Source organism: Odocoileus virginianus, chromosome 4, assembly GCF_023699985.2.
Source record: "Odocoileus virginianus isolate 20LAN1187 ecotype Illinois chromosome 4, Ovbor_1.2, whole genome shotgun sequence".
In the NCBI taxonomy this organism is placed as follows: domain Eukaryota; kingdom Metazoa; phylum Chordata; class Mammalia; order Artiodactyla; family Cervidae; genus Odocoileus; species Odocoileus virginianus.
Genome location: NC_069677.1, coordinates 24,584,959 through 24,611,069, shown reverse-complemented (window position 1 = coordinate 24,611,069; position 26,111 = coordinate 24,584,959). Strand labels below are relative to the sequence as shown.

Here is a 26,111-nt window from a genome sequence, read left to right as displayed (position 1 = left end):
TCTCCTGGACCAGTTTTTCTTATTCGCCAGGTCTTAGCCCTGTCTCAGCTCCATGTCTGCCTCCTTAGGAAGACTTCCCTCACTCCCATCATGGTGTTCATGACAAGGTGGGCTGGGTGCATGTCTGTGCCTGGGTCCCCTACTGTCCTGGGCTTGTCCTGTGTTTCCTGGACACCTGCCTTCCCCCTCTGACTGTAACCTTCCTGAGGTCAGGGGACCTGATCACAGTTGTTCCCTCACACCTGGCATGCAGTAGCTATTCAATAAATGGCTGAAATGATAAACATCAAGTCAAAATCTGTCTCCCTAAAAGTCACCCTTAGGGAATTCCCTGGCAGTCCAGTGGTTAGGACTCTGCACTTCCACTGCAGGGGGCGCTGGTTCCATCTCTGGTCCGAGAACTAAGATCCTGCAAGCCTCAAGGTGCAGCCAAAAAAATAAGTCACCCTTAGTCCCTGATATTTCTTCCTTCCTAATTAAACATGAAAGCCCCAGGCTTTTCCATTTTTTAACTTTCCCCAAACGGCTATGGATATTGGTCTTTAATTAGCACTTTTGGATCCCTCTGGGTCCTCACTGTCCTCCTGAGTGAGGAGCTGGCTCTCTGTTCCTGCAAACATTAGTGTTTCCCCAAATAGCTCCTAGAAAAAGGAAGTGCAGTGTCTCCACAAGAAAAGACAGTTTGCAAACAGGAGCTCTGCGCAGGCAGGCTCAGCGGCAACTGAGGCGTCCCCCTCTCTGGGAGATGTTTAAAGCACCTCCACTTAAGATCACAGAGAGATTTTGTCAATACTCCTCCATTTCCTCCTCCACCCTTCCTCAAGGGAAGCCAGAACTGAGCTCCTGTCAGAGAAGATACCGGCCGTAGAACAGCTTCAAGAGAGCGGCGGGGATGATCCAGGTTGGATCGGAAGAAGATGAAGGCCAGAAGCTGCCAACAGGGCGTTAATTGGCTTTGGAACAGCTGAGAACTTCACCCTGGTCCAAACACCCCGAGGCAATTTCCAATTTCCGAAAGCAACTGTGGAGGAAGAGGCCTGTACCTTTCTCGCCTCCTTGAATGGGCAGCTCGGAAGTGGGGGAAGGAGCCAGGAATCCACGGGGCATCCTTTTCCTCCGCCAACTGCCCAGGGCCTGGATGGAAGCCAGGCTGCCCGCCTCCTGGGGCTTGGGAATGAGCCCGAGAATAAAGGAAGCTGCGGCCCCCGGCTCCCGTCCCAGAGAGGAGGTGCTGACGGCAGCCAGTGCCTGGCCCTGCGGGGATCAGAGGAGAGGAATGGCTGCCAGAGCACTGTGTGTGGACAACTAAGCTTTGTTAGGTTTCTGGCTCCATTGACTTTTCTTCTCTGAGATCAGTTTCCTCATCTGAACATGAGGGTGTTGTTGGGCCAGGTGTCAAAGGTCATTTCTAGGCTTGCCTTCTGGGGCTGGTGAGAAAATGGAGGAAGCAGAGAGAAAAGTGCGGGAGTGACTCAACGCACGTCTGCAGGTGACCGCAGTTCTAGACAGGAAGTCCTGCTCATAAAGGAAGAGTGGAGAGTCTCCCCTACCTCTTGGATGAGACATCAGATGAGGAAACTGAAGCCCATGGAGCTTTATTTATGTTTTAAAAATATTTATTTATTTGGCTGTACCGGGTCATAGTTGCAGACTTGGGATCTGCATGTGAATGCTTGTTGCAGCATGTGGGATCTAATTCCCTGATCAGGAATTGAACTCTGGCCCCTTGCACTGGGGGCTCAGGGTCTTAGCCATTGGACCACCAGGGAAGTCCCCCAAGGAGTTTTAAAAGACTTGCACATGATCACATGGTAGCCAGCAGAGGACCTTTGTCTACTACAGGGATGGCAGGTTGGTGGAACTTTCTATGCCAACTCTCAGAGATTTACGAGGACAAGGGCCATCTGCAGCATCACATTGAGGAAAAAGCCAATAGTTGATGAGCAACGTTTGCCACAGGCATGGGAAGAGGAAGTGGCAGTAGGAACCCCATATATTTGCCCTTCTTACTGATTGATTTAGTAAATGCTACTTCATGCAGGCCAGTGGTCCTTAACACTGCAGATTCAGTGGAAAATAAGACAAGCCCTTGCTCTCAGGAAGCTAATGTTTTAGAAAGGGAGACAGACAATGCATATGTAGACAAATGGCTATGTAATACAATCTCAACTAGTCTAAGTATAAGGAAAATAAAATAGTGCAATGGGAGAGACAGTGATAGTGTGGGGGACAAGGGAGGAGATCAAAGTGGTCAGGGAGGTGATATTTAGGTGGAGACCTAAATTCTGAGAGGCAGTTCTATAAGAGCTGGAAGAAGAAGAGATCCAGAGAGAGGGAACAGCCAGTGCCAAGGTCCTGAGGTGGTGCCTACAAGTGGCAGAGATCAGATCTGAGGCTGCTTAGATGGCAGTGGAGAGGGTCAGCAAAGGAGGTGGGAGTGGCGGTCAGCTCCATGAGCCCATCTGGATGCTGACAGGCCTCCCAAACCTAGCCAGTCCAAAATGACATCCTCAGTCCCTATTCCCCCTCCCTGCCCCAACCAAATTGCCCCTCCTCAAGTTTTTACTTCTCTTCCCATAAATAACCACCCATCCCATTGCTCAGACTACCATGCTATACAAAGCCAGCCCTATCACCATCACATCTTGCCCTCCTTGCTGGTCTCTCTGCCTCCACGCTAGTTCTTAACTGAAGCCCCAAAAGCACTCATCCCCCACCATGTATTTCCCCAAAGCCCTCTTCTCCCAGTTTTGTCTTTCTCACCACTATCCCCAAACTACAAACCTAGGAACACATATTTATTATTTTTTAAAAAGAGAATCTGGAGTTGGTTCCAGCCCCAATTCAATTCATACACATTCTTCTATTATAATTATCCCAAAACTGACCGTGTGTCCAGATTGGTTCTGGGGCATGAGTGTTAATTATTATATGGCACCTGCAATTATTAGATATCTGCAGTGCTCCCGGCCCTGTGGCCAGAGCATCATCATAGCCCTGCAAGGGCGGTATGATCATTGTCCTACCTTCATTCGCTTGGACTCAGAAAGGTTCAGCTTCTTATCATAAGTCCCCCAGCTGGTAAATGACTGAGCTAGGATTTAGACTTAGCTCCCTCTGATGCCAAAGTCCAGGGTTTTGCTTCTACATTAATCTCCCTCCTAGAAACAAACCGGGAAAGAATGATGGGCCCAGGGAGAGGCATCTTGACCTCAGTCTGGACGTTCTCCCTTCACTCCAAATCAAAAGCTGGAGGTGCCTGCTCCCTGGGTTCCTTGGTACTTAATCAGCCCGAAAAGATAAGAGGGTGAAGACCTTCTGCTCACTTAGCCCTGCAGAGATGAAAGCCCTCCTTATCTGGCCTGGCTCTCAGTTCCTATCCCTCCACCTGCCCTCCGCTCACGTCTGTTCTGTTGCCAGGTGGTCACCTTCCTGCCCAAGGTTGCTGTAGCCAGTACTCAGGTGCCCTCCAGCCTGTCGGCCTCTTGATCAGGACCCATTCCCGTGGGAACCATAGTGCCAACATCCGGTGAGGACGGGCCCTCCGTTACCTGCTGGCCCTGCAGCCTGTGCTACCAGGCCCAAGAACAAAGGAGCCTGGGTGCCTGCCGCCAGTCAGGCTGTGTTTGTCCAGGGCGAGGCCTACCCTGGCACAGATGTTAAGCAAACAGGACTGCCGGCCTCACAGATCCGCCTTACGAGCAGGACTTCAGCTGGGAGGTACTGCTGCCAGGCCACCTGCCGAAATGTTACCCTGTCCTATTGCAACCAGCACCCAGGGCAGAGGGGGCTCTAGGGCCAGCTCTCCTGTCTCTGGGCCTCAGGCTTCCAGCTCTGCAATGGGAGAGTTGCACAAGGTGATCTCCAAGATCCCTTCTGTGACCTAGAACCTTGAATGATGTTTCTGGGAGTCTCTGGGACTTGAGAACAGATTGAAGGCAGAAGCACATAGGATGAAATCTGGGAATCTCGTGGCATCCTCCCCTGCCCCTTACTCCCACTCCAGTCCCATGTACCCTTACATGCCTCTGGCCAATGGGACTAACCTCTCTAGAGCAATGTCCCTGAGCACTGGATCCATGACCTCATTTACACTAAAGGAACTTTTAGGACTGGATCTAGGATTCTTCATGGTCAAAGGACTAAGTGTGACCATCTTGCTTCTGAGGCAGCTCAGAATCTGATTTCTTACTCTCTGTCCTGAGAAATCTCATGGTATCTGGGGGAGGTTCAGAGGGACGGATGTTTCTCCCATTAGGACAGTGGGTGGCTGCATGGTGATAGTGACTCTTGGACTTTATAGAGTGCATCAGAGTCACCTGGAATACTTATTTGAAATTCAGACTCCTGGGCTCCATACCCCCAGAAATTCTGAGTCCCAACATCCAAGGTGGATGGGTGGCTCAGAATTCTGAGTTTTTAGCAGGCACCTTAGTGATCCTAAGGTGTCTGATGAAGTAGAATGAATGAGTCTGAAAGCTATACAATCCTTAAAAAAAAGAAAGAGTTATACACTCTGATTCAAATCCCACCCCTGCTACTTATGAGCACTGTGACTTGGGGCAAGTCACTAAGCCTTTCTAGATGTCAGTTTTGTTTGTAAAATGGGCTATAATAACATCTACATCTTAATAAGCTAGACTAACTTTTTTCAGAGTTTTTTTTGCACTTTGCAAGAGTTCGTTGAGCAAATGGGGTAGGAGTCTATTTGCCCAATTCAGAAACCTGGGGATTCTTCTTAATGTCTTTGTTTACCCCATGCTTCTCAACCACCCAATCACAATTCGCCTAAGCTCTGTGTCCTTAAATATCTTAGACCTGCCCACTTCTCTCCATCCCCACAGCCACCACTCTGGTTCAAGCCACCATCTTCCTCTGCCTGACCCCACAGCTTCCTCACTGACCTCCCTGATTCCACCCTTGCCTCCCCTCATTCTTCCTTCCCAGAGAAGCCATGTTAATCTAATAAAGTAATGCCCCTGCTTCAGACCCTAGCTCTTAGGAAGGCCTGAATAAAAAAAAAAAAAAAAATTCCTCTGCTCCCCACACCGACTCCCAAGCTTCCTTTTGGCTCCCCTCAGCCTCCAACTCTACATTTAAGATACTCTGAACTTCTTCCAATTCCTCCAATGAATATCAGTGTCTCTTGCCCCTGGGACTTCACACAAAGTGTGTTTGCTTTGCTTGAAACTTCCCTCCCCGGCCCCCACACACATATTCTTCGCCTACTATTCATCTTTCATATTTCTGCTTGAATGTAATTTCCTCAGGGCTAGACATAGCCATGCATCTCACATGTGCTGCAGCAACTCTGTCCTTCCTCCATAATAATAACTGTTACACTCTGCGGTGATGACTTCATGCCTGCCTCCACCGCTCTGTTAGCTCCAAGAGAATACAAACCTCTGTCTTATCCATTGCTGTATCGCCAGAAAACTCTAGTCAGTCTTTGGCTCAAAGAATGATGAAATACACAGATGAATGAATGAATGAATAAACAAGTGAGAAGGTCCTAGTCACAGGATGTGTCGCGGAGGACGCCCACCTGGTAATGCGTAAACCGCGATTAGGTTGGGTCTGGACGTGACTGTAAAGACAGCCACATGGGGGCGGCCTCAGGCACGCACAGACCACACGGGGGCGCGCCCGGCTCGTTTTACGTGAATGGCACCTCGGACTCAGGTTCGGTTACTAATCACCGCTGGGGGACAGGAGGCGGGTTTTTCCCTCTGATGGACAGTATCGCTCCGCCCAATCTAATTCATCTTTTCCTTGGCCCCGCCCACCCCAGGCCTCAGAGAACCTGAGGGTGGGCGTGATGGAACCGCTGCCAACTGAGCTCTGGCGGAGTGCTGTTGAGGCCGAACCAGCGTGCCTGGCCGTCTGTGAGTGGGCGGTGGGTGGATAGGGGCGGGGCCTCCGCGATGACAGGCAGGCGGACAGCCCCGCCCCTCTCGTCCAGAGCGGCCGCGCCAGCGCTGGGGACAGCAGAAGTGAGTACGTGAGCGGCGCAGCAAGAACCCAGCTCGGACCCCGGACGGCGCGCGCACCCGGAGTCTCAGATCCGAGTCGGGCCCGCAGGAGACCGCTGGATTACTGTGCACCCCGAACTACCACCACTTGCTCCCTCCCGCCCCGGCCCGTCTCCCTGAGTTCTCTGGCTCCGAGCTTTCCAAGCGCCCGGGATCCTCCTGGACCGGTCAGTCCAGATTCCCCCGGGACCGACCTGCTCGCATCCCCAGGATCGCCCGACTCAGGGCGCCGCCTGGGTCCCGGAGCCGCTTGCCTGGGTTGCATCCTCTCCTTTCCTGGATCTCCTGGGACCGTGCGCGAGCCTTCTCGCCCCCGCCGAGTGGATCCTCCTGCGGGTGCCCGCCGCCCCGCCGGCGCGGCCCGGCGCGGCCCGGCTCGGCTCCCGGAGCCAGCCCCGGCCATGGCCCGAGCCCGCCCGCCGCCGCCGCCGCTGCCGCCGGGGCTCCTGCCGCTGCTTTCTCCGTTGCTACTGCTACCCCTGCTGCTGCCCGCCGGCTGCCGGGCGCTGGAAGGTGAGCAGCGTCGGGGGAGTGCGTCCAAGGGTTAAGGTGTCTGGGGTCGCCCGAGCGGGGGCCGGGGGAGGGTCTGCGGTGTCGGTCCGATGCAGTCCAGGCGCACTTCGGAGGAGGCTCGGCCACCCGCACCCTCTCCAGGGGCTGGAGCTGGGGTGGCGGGGACGCCTTGGGCGCCGCCTCATCTGCCGGTTGCGGGATCGCAGGCAGCTCGACCTGGGTGAGCGTCCCTGAAAAGTCATGGCCCGTCGGTGAGCTTCTGTAGGAGTGCCGGGCACTCAGGACAGAGGAACGGGGCCCTCCGCACCTCCTGAATGCAGGGATGTGTGGGCGACCCCCACCAGGCAACGCCGGGGCTCCGAGGCTGCTGCTGGGCTCCCCAGGTTGAGGGGCCGCGTTGGCGAGGAACCCCTTGGAGTTAACCGTGAGAGTCTGAGTGCGTGCACTCTGCTTTGTCAGGGGATGGCTGCGGGGATGGAGAGGCGGGGGCCTGTTATTGTTGACGGTTTACCGAGCGCCAACTACCCACAAGGTGCTGTGTGCATCGCCGTTGCACACTGCTCTGGCGCTTCCCCTCTGCCTTCTCGCAGGACCCCCACCACCAGTGCTAGGGTCTCCACCGAACTGAGGTTGTGGGGTTTGTCTCAAGTAGAGCTAGAGCTGATGCCTTACCAGTGGAAAAGGCCAGGCGTCTCCGTGGGTTGTGCGAGACCTGCAGAGAGGGCTGCTGGGGGGTTGCTCCAACTTCCATAGGACTGTGCCTGGATGAACAGCCTAAGTGGTTTTGGCCCCCGTGGGAGAGCTCACATACATTCACTTGACACAAGCCTGCAGGGACAGAGGCACTGACATGAGGCAAACAATAGACAGACAGACAGATACACACACATCCACACACGGTTTTCTAAAATTTTTGGAGCCATTAAATGACGGAAGAAAAACCTTCCTGAATGTGGAGGGAAGGACACCACAGACTGGGGGGAACTGGGATGACAGGCAGTACTTCTGTTTGGTATCTTTAACCGATCTAGTCACTTTTCTTAGTTTAAGAACAAAAACAAATTCTGTGTGACTTGGTTTGTTCGCTTGTTCACAATCGGTAAACTTGAAGGTTGGAAGGAAAAAAGAACACAGTTACAAGAGAAAGGCATCTTCTGGTTGCTTTTTCATTTTCTTCAGGAGAAAAAAAACAACATTCTTCTGAATCCCCATCGTCTTTTATCTCTGAGCCCATTGGTGCTGACAGACTGATTCACACGGGTGGACACATGCAAATCCAGACAGACACACCGAGGTCGCACCCACACTTGGCGCACACTCACCCACATGTGTGTGATAGGATCACAGGCGTGAGAAACCAGTGTGGAGCTTTGTTGTTGATTGCCTCAAGGGTGTGAGCCTGCTGGAGTTCTCAGGTCTGTGCCTTAGCCCAGGAGAGACGACACCGGCACACGCGCTTACGGGGCTGTGTGTGCCAGGCCCCAGAGCCCTTGTTGTGGGGTGCGGTGCGTGCTGATGCTGAGAGTGGGGCGAAGGGGGGTGGTTTGGGTCAGGTGAGCAAGGGCTACCTGAAAAGGCTCACCCCCCTTCCTTCCTTCTTCCCTCCCTGTGTCCCTTCTTCCTCTTTCCCTTCCTTTATTTCTCCTTTTCACTCCTCACAATCTGCTGGTCCCTTTAGACCCTGGATGGCAGGCCCTAGCTGGGAGCTGGCATCCGGGTTTCCAGGCCCAGGACGTGAGGGGCAGGCCAGGAGGCAGAAGCCTGGTGAGCTGTAGCAGCCCAGGAAAGAGAGGGCAGTGGGGCTGTGGCCCCTACTCTGTCCCCTCCTCCCTCAGCTGTGAAGTGGGGTCTGGGGCTCTTCCCTGACTGCGTGGGTGGTAGCTGGGAGGCCAGGCCAGTGTGGGGCGCTCCTAAGAAGGTAACAGTGCCTCCCAAGTGTGGCTTTCATTAATTCCTTCACGTTTGCCATGTATCAGAACTTAGGGTCTTCAGTTAGTGTGAGAAAGAAAGAAAGGAGAGAGATGATGCCTCAGGCGCTGACCCCAGCCCACTGGTTCCCCTACCCACCCTCCTGCTCTCCCTTACTGTGACATGGGATAGTAGTGGAACCCACCTCCTAGGGGGTGTTATGAAGATTGAATCCTTAATGTGTGTCAAGTGCTTGGCACATAGCTATTGTTATTCAAGGATTAACTGTTGTTATTATTATTACCCTAGGGTCTGCTCCTTGGGGAGCACCAGAAAGTGAAACTGGTGTATACACTTGCCCTGCAGGAGGGCGCTTAGAGGAAGCCATGATGAGGGGAAAAGAAGTTAGCCTGGGGAAGTTGCTATCCCCTCTCCTCCAACCTCCATTTCTCTCCAGCTTTGGGAGGGAAAGGATGGGGGTAAGAAGAGACTTGACCTTGACTCCTGCCTGTACCCCATCCTTATTCAGGAACTCGAATGGGGGATGGGTAGATTTGGGGGTCCTGGGCTAGGCCAGAGGGCAGGGCTAGGTGGGACACCCAGCACCAAATATCTCTTCAGCATCCCCAAGCTTTATGGGTGGAGGATCTCACCCCCTTCACTCCAGCCTTCCCTTTGGTTTTGCTAGTATTTGGTTTGCCCTTGGGCTCTGGGGTCGTTATATTTAGGCCAGGTTCTTGAGCTGTGGGTGCTGACCCTCATGGTCTCATTGGTTAGATGCCAACTAGCACCTAGTTGCTCTTTCATCTACACACTTGGGGTTCACCAAGATTCTGCCTCCAAATATTTCAGTTTTCCATGAGGATAGAGCCAGGGTCCTTGCTTGTCCTCCTTGGTTAAAGAAACACCTTTCCTTGCCCTCTGATTGATTCCCCCGCCCCCAGCATGCACACAAACTGCCCTCAAATTTACCCTCAGTCACAGGGAAAGAGGGTCACCTGGTTGCTCACTCTTCTTTCGTATAATGTTCCCCAGTCCTCCAAGCCAAGATCATTCTCCCCTTGGGGGATCATGAACCAGGAAGTGGAGTCCAGTAGGTGAGCGGACTGGGAACAGGGTGTGGGATGAAGAAGGATGTCCAGACCACAGGGTCCTTATACCTCAGATAGGATGGGGAGGTCCCTGCTGGGAAGACACCCTTTGGAGAAAAGAGAAACAGTTACCAGATATAAGAGGTGGGGGCTGGTCGGCCTTCTCCCAGGCAAGCCCTGTCGCTGCAGTGGAAGACTCTCCCTGGGGAGAGAGGCGTGTGTGAGTCCACCTCTTTCTCAGCGGCAGTGACCACTGAGGCGGTGGCAGCTGAAAAGTGACAGCAGGCTGGGGTTTCTGTGGCTTTCCCATGTGTTTGAGTGGCCTCTGGTGCCCCCCACCCGTCTGTCTTGAGCTGGCACCTCAGAGCTGCGACGAGGGACAGTGGCAGGTACTCGAGGGACAGTGGCAGGTACTCGAGGGAACCAGCTTGCCTGTCACTGTGTTCCTTTTAACGAGAACTGCTGCCGCCACTGCCGCTGTGGCCTCGGCAGCAGCGAGCTAATCCAAAGCTGCCATGGGCAAGGCCTCTGCCACCCGGCCTTCCACTAATTAAACAGCATGAAGAGGCTGAATCACCAGGCCTGCATAGTTTGAAAATTGTAGCCCTGCCTGTTGTGCTGAGTCAAACTGGTTTGTCGGGATTGGGCAGCTGGAGGTGGTGGGGAGGGAGACTGGGTACAGCTGGGCACCTGATGGGGTGGGAGAGGCCCCCTGCCCCGAGGGCTGGCCCTGGCACCCGGTCTCCTGTTGCCTCTCTGCCCTGAGACTCCTGGTCAGACCGGCTGTGGCCAGAATCCCAGGGAAGCCTTTAAAGGTGAGCTGTGCATCACCCTTCTGGCTGGCTGGCAGGGCCATGACTGGGGTGGGGGCCATTAGTCCTCTTAGTGTTAGTCGTTTTAGTTGTGTCTGACTCTTTGTGACCCCATGGACTGTAGTCCACCAGGCTCCTCTGTCCATGGAATTTTCCAGGCAAGAATACTGGACCACTCCAGCCATTCCCTTCTCCAGGTGATCTTCCCAACCCAAGGATTGAACCCAGGTCTCCTCCATTGCAGGGTGGGGACCATGGATGAGCACTGAGGCATTTAGGCTCCTGCCCCTTGCTTCCTCTTCCCTTCTCCTCCCTCTCAGGTTTATTTAATTATAAATCTCTGTGATCTGAGGGGAAGAATGAAAAACAAAATGTGTTCCCTGTTCTGAGATGCTCCCCTCCCCTCCAACCCAGACCTGAGGGCCTTGGCGCCGTGGCAGGGGGAGGGAGAGGAGGTCCTCCAGGTCCTATGGCAGAGTCTGCTTCAGATCCCTTCCTTCTCGAGCTGACCACCCTGGCTGTGCAGGTTAGTACACGCATGTGCACACGCTGAGACTTCGGGGAGGGGTGGGAGGGGAGAAGACAGGACAGATTGCTCAGGTTGGTTGGCTGAGGTAGGGATTCCAGGCAGAAGAGGGGGACCAACTCTGGAGGAGTCTTCCCCCTCTCTTTGCAGGCAGGGTCCCAGGGCGTGCCTTCTTGCTCAGACCCTGTGCCTCTGTCCTCCTGCCCCTGCACACTCTGTTGGCCCAGTTCGGGAGCGTGACCTTTCCTGCCACCTCACAGTCCGTGGTCTGGAGTTTGGGCTGGTTGTTTCTTGCTCCTGTTCTCTAGATTTTTTTATTCTCTGAGTCTCACCGGCACACCTGCTCGCAGGGTGGGGTGCTTTGTGTGACTTGGGGCTTGGGGATTCTGTGGGATCTAGTAGCTCCATAAAGTCATGTGCCCCTGGCCCTTCACTAAAGCAGGGGCCAGGCTCCCACCCTGCACCAGTATGGCCCAGTGAAGCCCTCAGACACATGCTGGTTGCCCATGATGTTCTCCTCTTGTGCCCCCAACTTATGCGTGGAAGTGTTGCCTGAGGCTGCTGAGGCTACCTGTCTTCATCCTGGCACCCCCACCCTACCACGGCCCCAGAGCTGGGGATGGTACCATTGTGCTAGCAGGGAAGTGGCCTGCTGCTTGGGCAAGGGCTATACCTGGGGAGACTGCACCCTGCCACACCCAGAAGCATCTTCATGCCCCTGCCCCACCCCCAGCCTCGTGACCTGTGACAGCTCCTGCCTGGGCCAGGGCCACAGGAAGCCGGTCTGGAGCTTGTTCCTTCCCTGTGCCTCTGGTCAAGGCTGTCCCAGTCTCTGTGCTTTCTCGGCAGAAGAGTGCCCTCTCCCACTCTTCTCCATCTCACTTGAAAACTCACCTCACAGAAAGAACGGGCTTGCAGAATGTGTGTGTGTGTGGCATGTGCGTCGAGAATGCAACTCCGAGGCTTTATGCCACCTCTAGATATTGATACATACACTATGTCTGCAAGCTCCTGTGGAATGTCACAGTGCAAGTGGGCATCTGTGCGTGTGCAGCTGATGCTAGTTGTGTATGACTGTGTAAGAGCATGTCACGGCGTCTGTACAGGCAAACTGGTGTTTGTGTTTGCACTTGACTACACTTAAGACTGTGACGTGTGGTTGGCAATAGCGTGCGGCTGGGTGTGTAGGGAAAACGCACTGTTGGCTGCACGCGCCCTCGCGGATGCATATGTCTCAGGAAATCCGCACATATGAAGGCTGTGAGAGTGAGTCTTTGCCTAAGGCATGCCGGATCTGTGTGTAGGAAAGATTCATTGTATATGGATGTCTCAGGAAGACTGATCTGTTTGGACCAGATGCATCCATATGTCTGTGAAAGGCAGACTGTGCGTGAAAGCGTGTGTGTGTGTCTGCGGGTGGCTGTGGCTTTGTGTGTTTTTGTCCACCATATGTGGGACTTGTCACTCTTTAGCCCCAGTGGTGGGAAGGAGCCCAGTCACTGAGAACTTGGTGAAGTGTGTGCCTCTGTGTGCACAGGCGAGAGCCACACAGCTGCTGCCACGTGGCCACTCCCGTTGGCCCCGTGAAACCCGAAAGGGGTGCTGCTTTCCTTCTGAGCCATGAAGCCCCAGTCCCAAAGAGTTCCAGAAAGGCCTGGTGGCCACTTCCTCCGCTTTCTTGCAGGGGGGCAGGGGTAGTGGTGGGGTTCCCTGCCCAACAGAGCCTGTATCTGCTAGTGTCCACCACCCTCTGGTTTCCCTCCAGCAGCCACATGGTGGGACAGAAGTGGGTGGGCGTGAGGGGGGCAGCTGGGGAGTTTGGAGACTGCTTCTTCATTCCTGTTTTGTCCTTGTCCCCTGTACCTGTATCCTTTACCCCAGCAAGTGTGTACTTACACACACACACACCCTACACATAGGAAAGGTGGGCTGTGGATGGGGTGAGTCTCTCCCCCTCAACACCACAGACAGATTCACCCCCATGTTCTTCCTGAGGCTGGGACACAGGCCCTTCAGGGCCTCCCTCCTGCAGAAGGGAGTAGGCCCTTCCCCTCCCCCAGAGAGCAAGCCCCTCCCCACCAGGGTGACCGAGCCCTTCCTCAGGCACACATGACTCGAAATCTAAGTCCTCTCCTCATTAATGGGAAAAATGTGCCGAGATTGAGCGATGGCCAAGGCTGAGCGATGGCCAAGGGCCGATCCCCCCGCCCCCTCCCTCTCTCGCTCCCCAGAAATTAAACAGAAATGAAGAGCCTCCCCTCACCAACCTCCCCCTCTGCCTCCCTCCCCGGGCCCCCTCCCTCCCGCCTCTCAGAGCCAGCGCTGGGCTTGTTTTAAACTGTGGAGGAATCTGGCTTGGAGGGGGGAGGGGGCTGAATATTTGGGTTTAAATAGTTCCAGATGGGTTTGGCACAGGCTGAGCAGAAGGAAGTGAGGGAGAGGGAGGAGGGAGGCAGCTCGAGGGAGCGGTGGGAGCCCTGGCCGGCTCGGTGGCGGTGGCGGGCGGCGGGCGGCGGGCGGCGGGCTGCGGGCAGACCAGCAGGCGGACTGGCTGGGGGGAGGGGGTGCACTTGGCTCGCGGCTCCCAGGGGCTCCCAGGGGCTCCCAGGGACCTCGGCACTCCGGCCTGCTGGCTGGGGAAGAGGCTACTTGGCAACTCCCTTCTCCGCGTCTGTCTCCTTGGGCCTCCTTGTCTTTTGTAGTCCGCCGCCGGCCATCCCGGCAGTCTGGTCCTAGCCCGCCGCCCCGCACATCCCTCCTGCTCCGGTGACGCCCACCGTTCGCCCGCTCCGCCCCGAGCCCCGAGACCCGCCGGTCTCCCTCCCTGCCTGTCTCTGGGCCCCTGCTTCTGTCCACCCCTTCTTCTCTCCCGGACCCCTCCACCTCCGCGCTGAACGTCGGTGTCTGTGTGTCTGTCTGCCAGAGGGGCGTATCAGGCCACCGACGACGAAACTGGGATGGCTCACCCCTCAGCCCGGCCCTCCAGGGACCAGCTGCTGCTGCAGGAAGGAGGAGGGAGCCTCGCTCCCCAAGTGAATGGCTGCTACTGGCCGCCCCCTTTGCCTCACGTGAGGGCCTGGGCCCACAGCTGCCTCGTCCACCATCCCCAGCTCAGACCCAGACTGCAGGAAACTGGCAAAGACCACAAGCCGGGAGTCTGTAGGGTTTGGGTCTTTCCCTTCTCCAAGTACCTCCAGCCTGTCCCCACTGTTGATGTAGAGGCCCCCAGGACTTCTGGGGCAATCCTGCCCCATTCCAGCTTGAGTTGAGGGGAGAACCACTGGCTGTCTTCCAGGCTATGAGAAAAGACTCAGGACCTCTTTCCCACTCCTAGGTCTAATTTTGGGGTTAGACTGTCAGAGAGGAGAGTTATCAAGCCAGAACCCAGATCCAGTTCCTAGGGGAGCAAGTTTATGTCATAAGCATTAATAGACCCATCCTATGGCCAAGCAAAAGGAAACAGACAAAAAACCTGAAGCTTAGAATGGGATTGGTGCTGCAACAAAGCCCTTGGCCCTGGATACACAGAGGAAGGCATCTAACACTGACTTGGGGGTTCAGGGTAGGCTTCTTGGAGGAGGTGACAGCTTGGTTGAGACCAAGTATACACAGGAGCTTTCTCGGCTTTCTCTGTTTCCCCTTTACAGAAGGGCATATTGCAGTCACAGTACCCTGGTTAAGAGATTGGTTGTAGAGTCACACTTGAATTTGAGACACGTTTCAAAACTTTTCACCTCAAATTCTAGCAGTTTTACCTTAGGTCCTATATATATTGTACTTGGACTTCCCTGGTGGCTTAGACAGTGTAGAATCTGCCTGCTATGCAGGAGACCTGAGTTCGATCCCTGGGTTGGGAAGAACACCGGGAGAAGGGAATAGCTACCCACTCCAGTATTCTTGCTTGGAGAATCCCACGGACAGAGGAGCATGGTGGGCTACAGTCCGTGGAATTGCAGAGTCAGGCACAACTGAGCGACTAACAGTTTCACTTTTTTCACATACTGTATCCAGGCATCAGTTTTCTCATCTGTAAAAGGGATACACCAACAGTACTTTTATCCAAGGATTGCAGGAACAACTGAACTAGCTCTAGAGGAGCTGGCTGGGCCTTGGTGATCCTCACCCCATTCTCAAACAGCATTCCTGTCCTGTCCACCAGAGGTGGTTGTGTAGGAGGCTGGGTGGGTGTGGGCTCTGGCCTGCGACTGTTCTCCCATTCCCCTGGGCGTGTGTGGGGCTGCGCCTTTGTGTTGGGAATGGAGTCAGGGGAGGCCTGGGCAACAGGGTCTGAAGCACACGGCCCTTTGTTCCAGGATAAAGGCCCTGCCAGCCCCTTTGTGTGAAGATTAGTAGAGCCTGTAGGTGTGTGAACCGGCCCTGGCTCCTGCCTCATTAACCCAGACCTGGGGTCAGCGACTAACACCCACTCCCAGCTGGCCTGACAAGACATCTTTGAGGCTGTGACATCTCTGGGAGTGGCTGCAGGGTCTCCTCTGGGCCTGGGGAGCTGAGAGCTTTGGGAACCTGGGAGAACCTGGTGGGAATTGATGTCTGGCATCCTGGACTTTGCTGGGCAACCTCCTCTTTCTCCTTATCCTAAGCTTGGCCCCTGACATTTTTTCTCTTGTTGCTCCTGCAGAGACCCTCATGGATACAAAATGGGTGACATCTGAGTTGGCATGGACCTCTCATCCAGAAAGTGGGGTAAGACCTCCTCTCCATTCCTCCTGAGTGTTGCTTGCCAATTGGCCCCTTTGCCTCAGCAGGGCTGCCTCTGTCCCCTACTTGTCAGTTTCCCATCTGTGGCATCTACATCGTCTGCACCTGTCACCTTCCTCCTTGCCTACTGGTCCATGTCTGAAAATGTTTTCATCTCTGACCCTTCAGCCTGCCTCTGTCCTTGCTCCCACATACACACCATCTTTGTCCCGCTCTCCCTCTGCCCGCCCCTCAGCCTATCTTCAGCCTATTCCCATCCCTTACTACCTGACAGTCCTTTGCATGTCTGTCATCTTCCTCCTTCCCGGGTCCTTGGGAAGAGCACTGGCTTGGGAACAAAGAAACATTGGTTCCAGATCTCTGACTTGCTGTGACTTTGAGCAAGACAGTTTACCTTTCTGGGCCTCCATTTCTTGAATGTTACATTCCTATAGTCCTTGACATCTCTAAAGTGTTCTATTTGACTTCCCTCGATGGACTTCACAACTGTACTAAGTTCTGGAATATTGGGTTTGGGTGATATTATAGACCGTCATGTCACCAGACCCGATTCTGTGACCTTGGGCAAGTCCCTGCCTTTGTGAGTCTTGGCTTCCTCTTCTCAGGAGTGGGAACAACAGATGTATCTTCTTAAGGAACTGTGAAGGTTAAATGTGATGGTAATAGTGGTAATCAGTGTTTATTGGACTTATTTAATTCCTCACAGCCTCATTTACTTTCAATTGGTCCCATTTTATAGACAATGAAACTGAGGCATAAAGATAATAAGTAATATAGATGATACTTACAAAGTACTTATTAGGTGCCCCGTTCTAAGTGCTTTATTCAGTTAAAGTCATTTATTCCTTAAATATCTTTATTCTTACCATGTTCCAGATGGGGAAATGGAGGCCAGGGAGGTTAAGTGACTTACCTGTAGTCACACAGCAAACAGAGAACTGAAACTGGAACCCACTAGTCTATGTGCTCAACCACTGCACCACGGAAGCATCTCTGTGAAGTAAATATAACAGATCTGGGCTTGTGATAAGCACCCGGCAAATGCTGGTCTCACTGTCCGTCTTTTTCACTTGCACAGTGGGAAGAGGTGAGTGGCTATGACGAAGCCATGAACCCCATCCGCACGTACCAGGTGTGTAACGTGCGGGAGTCCAGCCAGAACAACTGGCTTCGCACAGGGTTCATCTGGCGGCGAGATGTGCAGCGGGTCTATGTGGAGCTGAAGTTCACTGTGCGGGACTGCAATAGCATTCCCAATATCCCTGGCTCCTGCAAGGAGACCTTCAACCTCTTCTACTATGAGGCTGACAGTGATGTGGCCTCAGCCTCCTCCCCCTTCTGGATGGAGAACCCCTACGTGAAGGTGGACACCATCGCACCTGATGAGAGCTTCTCCCGGCTTGATGCTGGCCGTGTCAACACCAAGGTGCGCAGCTTTGGGCCGCTCTCCAAGGCTGGCTTCTACTTGGCCTTCCAGGACCAGGGCGCCTGCATGTCTCTCATCTCCGTGCGTGCATTCTACAAGAAGTGTGCGTCCACCACTGCAGGCTTTGCGCTCTTCCCTGAAACCCTCACTGGGGCTGAGCCCACCTCACTGGTCATTGCCCCTGGCACCTGCATCGCCAACGCCGTGGAGGTGTCCGTGCCCCTCAAGCTCTACTGCAACGGTGACGGGGAGTGGATGGTGCCTGTGGGCGCCTGTACCTGTGCCACCGGCCATGAGCCAGCCGCCAAGGAGTCCCAGTGCCGCCGTGAGTGAGGACTAGCCTGGGGGAGGGGAGGGAGGACAGGCCTGGGCCGCCGCCACCCACAGCCCCCTACCTACTGCTTCCTACCTGCCCGATCTGGGGCAGAGGGAGGAAAGGGAAGAGGGGTATCAGGTGCCAAAAATGTTGTACAAGAAGGTAGATGAGAGAAAATAAGGAGAGACACCAGAATCATAAAAGAAATAATGAAACTAAAGAGAGAGGAAGGAAACCATGGGGAATCCTTGACAAATAGGCACCTGGAGAATGTGCTCAGAGCCTCGTGAGGCCGGCAGAGATGCCCACTTGTTCAGGCCCAAGTGCCCAAGTGTATGTGTCACCCGGAAATATTAGATGGGCCCTGGAGCTCCTCATGCTTGACCCTTTAACCTGGGGGTCTCATCTGCATCTTAAGAGGCTATATTTATAGTACAGAGATCAGAGGCCCCTGTCTCTAAACTCCTGAGTTCTGACTCTGCCACTTAACCACCTGTGAGACCTTGGGCAAGTCACTGAACTCTTGAACCCTGGTTTCCTTATTATGTGCAAAATGGGGGCATTAGTGGTGATTCCTTCAGGGAGCTGGAATGGGACTGAACTGAATCACTGCATGGGCACCCTTGGAACAGTGCCTGGCACACGGGGAAGCAGAGCACCATGTAAGTGTGTGCTGTGACTTTCAGGAGTTTTGGGATGCAGGGGACAGGGATTGTTTTGTCCTTGATTCATACACAAGAGCAGGCTTCCCAGGTGGCACAGTAGTAAAGAATCCACCTGCCAATGCAGAAGATGTGAGTTCGATCCCTGGGTTGGGAAGATCCCCTGGAAATGGCAACTCACTCCAGTATTCTTGCTGGGGAAATCCCATGGACAGAGGAGCCTGGTGGGCTACAGTCCATGCGGTCGGAAAGAGTCAGATACAACTGAGCACGTGCACACGCAAGCATACAACAAGGAAGTTAGGGGGCCTGTCTCGGGTGGCTTGCCAAGACTCATAAGACCTCACAGTGTACTAGACTTGCCAGCTATAATCCCCGTTCACAAGAGGTTCTCTCATCTGAGCCTCACCACAGTCTTGTATGGTAGATTCCAGTTACCTCTTCTGTTTAGCCAATAAGGAGGCTCAGAGAGGTTCTGCTCCAGGCCTCAAGGTGGGGAATGTGGGCATTGGGAGCACAGTCTCATTAAGGTGCTGTTCTATGCGTGTCAAGATGCTGAGGGCCTTGTCTGCCCTCCTGGAGCTTGCAGCCTGAAGCGCCAAAGGGTGGGAGCCAGCTCTTAGCACAGCCCTCGGTGTGGGGGGGCTGGTGGCCCAAACTGGCTGTGAGGCTTCATGTCTGTGCTGTCATGGGAAGGTGAACAGTGCCTTGCCCGGCGCCTCTCCACTTCACTATGGGAACCTGCCCCCAGACTTCCTCCTCCTAAGTGGAGAAAGGGGGTGGGGGGTGATGAGCCTGACAGCCTGAAGAGGGGCTAACACTCTGCAGGTCCCTGGCAGGAAATGCATGCTGGTTCCCATGGCAACCAGGCTGGCCTGGCCCCTGCCCCCTCTCCCACTGGTTCAAAAGAGCTTGGATGGAATATCACCTTAGTCAGGGGAGATTAAACCCCAGAGAAGGCATAGCCCCAGCTCCGGGGATCCCACACTCAGGATAACCTTCTCGAAAGCAGTTGTGTATGGACAGGGTGACCATATATGTTAGTGTGTCCAGGGCAGCCCTGGTTTACGCCCATCAAGCTATCCTGATTATTACTTGTGACCCTTTTCACTCTCAAAACAGTCCAGTTTGAGTAATAAATCATATGGCCATCATAGATATAGGGGATCTCCAGAAACCCAAGTCCAGATAGAGGTGCCAGGTTTTCAGGCACGGAGCTCTAGGCTTCCTCTTGGGTTTAGGGTTCCCCTTCTGGACACTTTGAGGCCTCTGAACTCCAGGTGACCTCAGCCTTTCTGCCTGCTTTCTTTCTCTACTTTTCTCACCCCTTCTCAGCCCCCACCCCTACCCCAGGGCAGAAAGGAGCTGCTGTCCTCCTTCTGGTGGGTAGGGAGAGAGGTGGGCCGCGAAACTCAGAGTCCCCACCCCTGGTTGTTCTGGGGTGTTCTTGAGGCTCTTCAGGAGTAATTGTCCTTGAGTTTCAGGGAGGGGTGGGGGCATCCCAGCAGAGTAGAGTGTGCTGCTGGCCTGCTAGCGGTCTCTTCCCATCCCCCTCCTCTTCCTCCTCCTCCCTCTCTCTTCCCTGCCTCGACAAGTCCAGGCTGTCCAGGTGATGGAGCTGACGTCTTCTTCCATGAGGCCCCAGGGGTGGGGGTGGGGGAGGGGCGAGGAGGAATCCGCTGACGTGGGGTTTCCACGAGGCAGAAGGGCCTTTTGTAGCTGCAGCCAGAGTTAAGCAATACCAGCATGGCTTGCACAGTCTGGGAGGTGGAGGGGCCAAGACTTGTGCTGGGGAAGGGCCAGATTCCCATGGAGGTGTGGAGGGTTGTGTCTGCAGGGGAGGGAGCTGAGATGTCCATCCTCTTCTCCCCCACAGCCTGTCCCCCCGGGAGCTACAAGGCGAAGCAGGGAGAAGGGCCCTGCCTCCCCTGTCCACCCAATAGCCGCACCACTGCACCAGCCGCTGGCATCTGCACCTGCCATAACAACTTCTACCGCGCAGACTCTGACTCCGCAGACAGTGCCTGTACCAGTGAGTGGTGGCACGTCCTCATGTTCTCCACTTCAGGCCTTCCCTCTGTGGGCCAGGCTGGGGATGCCTAAACAGTCTCTGTGAATATCTCCACTTTCCAGATGGGGACACTGAGGGTGGGGGTTAGACGTTGTGCTCAACACGGCGCAGGTAGGAATTGATCAGCCCCTGAGCCAGAAACCAGGTGAATTGAAAGGCTTAGCCCTCCACCAATACTAAATAAGCATCTGCTAGCTCATAGCTGGGTATCAGGAACTGTCTAGGACCCTCTAGTTCACTGCTGCTTCTTCTGTCTAGGACTGCTATTCTTTTGGTCCATCTCTAACCAGAGAAGGGGCCTCATCCCTGGGGCAGCCTCGTATTCTGCTTTCTCCCTGCTCTGGCCTTTGGTGCCAGGCATTGCCAGGCACCAGGAATGATGCAGTCAACTGTCCTAGGAAGTTGCAACCTGGCGGGAGAAACAGATGTGGAAACAGATAACCACCGTATAATGTGCTAAATGCAAGGCTGGCGGGATGCCCAGGAATGGTTACGGGAGTACATAGGATGGGGAGAGGATGAATCAAGGAAGGTTTCCAAGAGGAGGTGACCTCTCAAGTTGACCCTTAAAGGCCAAATAGGAGTGTGCCCAAATAAGAGTGTGAAGAGGCATAGGAAAGGTATTCTGCATATGAAAGCAGAGGCAAAAGCAGAGGTAGGAAGCAGCTTGGAGAACGAAGACCCTCTGGGCAGAGGGTGGTCCCCGCACCCCAGCTCACCGCTCTCCCCCTCATCTTCCCCACAGCGGTGCCATCTCCGCCCCGGGGTGTGATCTCTAATGTGAACGAGACCTCGCTGATCCTTGAGTGGAGTGAGCCCCGGGACCTGGGTGGCCGGGACGACCTCCTCTACAATGTCATCTGCAAGAAGTGCCACGGGGGCCCCGGGACCATGACCTGCTCACGCTGTGATGACAACGTGGAGTTTGTGCCTCGGCAGCTGGGCCTGACCGAGCGCCGGGTGCACATCAGCCACCTGCTGGCCCACACACGCTACACCTTTGAGGTGCAGGCGGTCAACGGGGTCTCGGGCAAGAGCCCTCTGCCCCCCCGCTACGCAGCTGTGAATATCACCACCAACCAGGCTGGTGAGGAGGGCAATGGGAGGGTAGGGCCTGGGTCACCTTCCCCCACCCAGAGCGGAGTTGTCTGGGGCCTGCCCATGGTCCACCGGGGGGCCCCGGGGAACTGGGTCCTTGGGAAGGATGCCAGGGCCTGAGGAGCCCATGCTGAGCCCCACCCCTTCCCTAGCCCCCTCCGAAGTGCCGACCCTACGCCTGCATAGCAGCTCCGGGAGCAGCCTGACCCTGTCCTGGGCACCCCCAGAGCGGCCCAATGGAGTCATCCTGGACTACGAGATGAAGTACTTTGAGAAGGTCAGAGCCTCAAAGGGCAGGAGGAAGCCCTGGGGCAAGAAGATCACTCCAGATAGTGTTGGGGTCCCCTGGGAGCAAAGCTTTGGGTACTGAGGAGGCTGGGCAGGGGCCAAGGGAGGTCAGGACCCACTGAGACTCAGTGTCCTCCTGGTGTTGCAGAGTGAGGGCATCGCCTCCACTGTGACCAGCCAGAAGAACTCCGTGCAGCTGGATGGACTGAGGCCTGATGCCCGCTACGTGGTCCAGGTCCGTGCCCGCACGGTAGCTGGCTATGGGCAATACAGCCACCCAGCTGAGTTTGAGACCACAAGCGAGAGAGGTACACGCCCCCCCACACCTGTCCCCCCCCCCCCCCCCCCCGCCCATGCTTGCCATCCCTCCACTCACCTGTGCCTCCCCCTCGTCTCTAGGCTCCGGTGCCCAGCAGCTCCAGGAGCAACTCCCCCTCATTGTGGGCTCAGCCACGGCTGGGCTGGTCTTCGTAGTGGCTGTGGTGGTCATTGCTGTCGTCTGCCTCAGGTACCGATGGGCCCAGGGGCCCACTGGAGCATTCCTTTAGTGCCCTTGAGCCCTCTCAGCGCATAGGTGACCATCACCCACATCAGACCTGGAACCACAGCCTTCCTAGGCCCAGGGTGTCATTGCTGGAGAGGCCCTTTCCAATCTACACCCATGTCTTCATTCTGTCCCCTCTCTGTCCCCAAATTCCCTCAGGGATCAAGTCCACTGAGCCCCTTGCCCACAGACCCAGAGGTAGCTGTAACCACTGACCATGGGACCAGGCACTGGGCACTCTGCCCCTCCTATGAGCCCAAGGGATCCCTGAACGGAGGGAGCTTGGACTTGTCTCAGGCCTCCCCTCTCCCCTTCCCCCTAGGAAGCAGCGGCACAGCTCTGATTCGGAGTATACAGAGAAGCTGCAGCAATACAGTGAGTCTGCCTCCTCTTTCCCACCTCCCAAAGCTCCCTTGGTCCCCGCGGGGCTTGGGGATACCCTCTTTGCTGGCTGGGACTTCGTTCCTTTAACTCCTCCCTTGGCTGCCCCGTCCTGCTTCCAATTAAGTGCCATTTCCTGAGCCCCTACTCACTCCTGCCAGCCCCAGAGATGAGTGAGATGTGACCCCTGTCCTCAGGGGTAGTTAGTCTTGTGAGAAAGACAACATAGTACACACAGGAAACAATGAGAGAACAATTCAGTGTTAAGTCGGGGGTTCCTGCGACAGAGGACAGTGAGAGTTCAGAAGAGAGGAAGGCTTCCTGGAGGAGGTAGCCTTGGGCTGAGCTGAGCCAGGTGAGATTTAGTGGGGTTTAGAGAGGTGGAAGGGGGAGCATTCTGGGCTAGAGGAGCCTCTGGAAGGTAGTGGGTGGGGTGGAGAGAGTGCCCGACTGTGGGGGCAGTGAGAAGACTGGTTTGACAGCTGCTGGGAAGCCAGGCTGGGTAGTTGTGGCCAGTCCTCGGAGGGTCGTGAAAGGCAGGCAGAGGAGTTTGGACTTGACTGCACCATAGGTAATCTGAAAGGCTCTCAAGCTGGGGAGCAATACAATGAAAGTATTGTCGTAGGAAGACAGGTATGCAGGCTAGATAGGTGAGAAAAGTCCAGAGGCAGAGAGCCCAGCTGGGCGGCTATGGCAGTAGTCTGGGTGATGACAGCCTGGCAAGGTCAGGGGTAGAGGGAATGAGGGGAGGGATGGGTCTGAAACAGGCTTTGACGTGACGAGAGATGAGGGAGAAAGAAGAAGAATACCAGGTGTTTAGCCTTTATGGTTGCTAGTTCTCACCAAGGGGACAGTGGTGGGGTGGGGATGGGGGAGCTCTAGCTTCATCAGAAAGGAATACAGAGCAGGCTTAGCAGGGAGGTTGGGAATGTGCTTCTGTTGGGGCGGGGGGTAGGGAGGAAGACTGGGGCAGGATCTGGGTGGCAGAGTTCCCTCACTGTTCTCGGCCCAAGGATCTGGCTCCCTCTCACGCCCACCTTTTCTTCCTCTAGTTGCTCCTGGAATGAAGGTTTATATCGACCCCTTTACCTATGAAGACCCTAATGAGGCTGTGCGGGAGTTTGCTAAGGAGATTGATGTGTCCTGTGTCAAGATTGAGGAGGTGATTGGAGCTGGTGAGTCTGTTGGGGCACACGGTGGGGAGGAGAGGCTGACGGTTACCCCTGGGGGAGGGCAGAGGCCAGTTAGGTACAGAAATGGCTTAGTACCTGTGCCTTATACTCTGCAGGGGAGTTTGGAGAAGTGTGCCGGGGTCGGCTGAAACAGCCTGGCCGCCGGGAGGTGTTTGTGGCCATCAAGACGCTGAAGGTGGGTTACACAGAGAGGCAGCGGCGGGACTTCCTCAGCGAGGCCTCCATCATGGGTCAGTTTGACCACCCCAACATAATCCGGCTGGAGGGCGTGGTCACCAAAAGTCGGCCAGTCATGATCCTCACTGAGTTCATGGAGAACTGTGCCCTGGACTCCTTCCTGCGGGTGAGAGCCCCCTTCCACTCCCTGAGAGAGCTAGGTTGGGTAAACCACCTGCTCCCACAAGTCAGACAGACCCTATTCAAGTCCAAATATTTGCTGAGGTGGCACAGTGCAGGGAGACAGTTGGACCTTTCAGAGCCAGGAAGACCAGAGTGCTCATCCTGACTCTCCCCCCTGCTGCCTGTGTGACCTCAGGCTTTACTTAACCTCTCTGAGTCTCAGCTGCTTTGGCTGTAAAATAAAAGTGGAAGAGCTCTTTGGGTCCTCACAGGGGCTAATTGGGTGATATATACAGATGCTGGCCACACAGGAGGGCAGCTCCTGACCCTCGAATGCACAGTGGATATGGTCAGAGTGGTAGACGAGGCGTGGTCTTGACGGACCTGGGAAGGTGGGCAGGCAGGCAGGTTCTTGGACAGACCCGGGGCCGGGCAGGAGGGGATGGGCTGCCTCCTGAGCCTCCTCATTGTCTCTAGCTCAACGATGGACAGTTCACGGTCATCCAGCTGGTGGGCATGTTGCGAGGCATTGCTGCCGGCATGAAGTACCTGTCCGAGATGAACTACGTGCACCGTGACCTGGCTGCCCGCAACATCCTCGTCAACAGCAACCTGGTCTGCAAAGTCTCAGACTTCGGCCTCTCCCGCTTCTTGGAGGATGACCCCTCTGATCCCACCTACACCAGCTCCCTGGTACAGGAAGCAGCTGGGAGGGAGACCGGGGGCGGGGCCGGCCAGGCAGGGGCTCGGGGCTGGGGACCAGCCCCGAGACATCGGGTGAAGGGCGTGTGCCCCCCTCACCAGGGCGGGAAGATCCCCATCCGCTGGACTGCCCCAGAGGCCATAGCCTATCGGAAGTTCACCTCTGCTAGTGACGTCTGGAGCTATGGCATCGTCATGTGGGAGGTCATGAGCTACGGCGAGCGACCCTACTGGGACATGAGCAACCAGGATGTGAGTGGGACCTGCCAGAGTGCTCGGGTGGGTGGGAGCTGCTGGGGAGCCAAGTGGTGGCTCACTCCAGGGTTCCTGGCTCTTGGCTCAGGTCATCAATGCCGTGGAGCAAGATTACCGGCTGCCCCCACCCATGGACTGCCCCACAGCGCTGCACCAGCTCATGCTGGACTGCTGGGTGCGGGACCGGAACCTCAGGCCCAAATTCTCCCAGATCGTCAACACCCTGGACAAGCTCATTCGTAATGCCGCCAGCCTTAAGGTCATCGCCAGTGCCCAGTCTGGGTCAGTATGTTAGTCTCTGATCTGGAGCCAGCAGCCCTACCCTGCTTCCCCTGACATCAGGACTCATCCGGTCCCCTCTTCTTCCCACAGCATGTCACAACCCCTCCTGGACCGCACGGTCCCTGACTACACGACCTTCACGACAGTTGGTGACTGGCTGGATGCCATCAAGATGGGGCGGTACAAGGAGAGCTTTGTCAGCGCGGGGTTTGCATCCTTTGACCTGGTGGCCCAGATGACTGCAGAGTGAGTGTGCCTCACATTTGGAGGGCCGGGGCTGGGGGCTCCGAGCTGGGCCCGAGTGGTGGGCAGGAGGGGAGGCACTGACGCTGCCCTTGGCCCCTCTGCAGAGACCTGCTCCGGATCGGGGTCACCTTGGCGGGCCACCAGAAGAAGATCCTCAGCAGTATCCAGGACATGCGGCTGCAGATGAACCAGACGTTGCCTGTGCAAGTCTGACACCCGACTCCCACTGGGTGCGTACCCCACCAAGGACCGTGCAGGAACTCCGACCAGCCGACTGGACTTTTGGACTTTTGGATGCCCAGCCTTAGGCTGTGGCCCAGAAGATGGAAGATTGGGAGAGGCCCAAGCTGGGACTTCTCCTCCAGGCCTGTGCTCCCTCCCCAGGAAGTGTGCCCCAAACCTCTTCATATTGAAGATGGATTAGGAGAGGGGGTGACGACCCCTCCCCAGCCCCTCGGGGCCCAGGCCTTCCTGCTCGCCTGTGGGGGGATCCCCACCACCTCAGACTTGGCTGTTCGTCAGTGCTGGAGGTCCTGGCATGGTCAGGTGGGGAATAAGCCTGGGCTCCAGGGCCCAGCCCTGGCAGGGGTCTGGCCCCCCAGGTAGGCAGAGAGCAGTCCCTCCCTCAGGAACTGGAGGAGGGAACCCTGGGAATGGGGAAACGTAAGCCCCCCTGCCGGAAGCCAGCTGGCACCTCCAGTTTGCAC

At 55.6% G+C, this 26,111-nt stretch overlaps 1 protein-coding gene across 1 annotated transcript; it reads left to right on the top strand.

Moving 5' to 3' along the window:
* Window positions 1-5,960: 5,960 nt before the first annotated feature.
* On the top strand, window positions 5,961-25,717 carry EPHB3 (EPH receptor B3). The gene is made up of 16 exons (XM_020879970.2): window positions 5,961-6,545; window positions 15,522-15,586; window positions 16,680-17,352; window positions 19,882-20,037; window positions 20,822-21,163; window positions 21,327-21,451; window positions 21,611-21,770; window positions 21,862-21,970; window positions 22,329-22,381; window positions 23,440-23,562; window positions 23,676-23,923; window positions 24,397-24,612; window positions 24,724-24,873; window positions 24,965-25,158; window positions 25,249-25,404; window positions 25,509-25,717. The coding sequence occupies exons 1-16, from the start codon at window positions 6,434-6,436 to the stop codon at window positions 25,615-25,617; spliced, it is 2,991 nt and encodes a 996-aa protein (XP_020735629.1). The 5' UTR covers window positions 5,961-6,433; the 3' UTR covers window positions 25,618-25,717.
* Window positions 25,718-26,111: the final 394 nt, after the last annotated feature.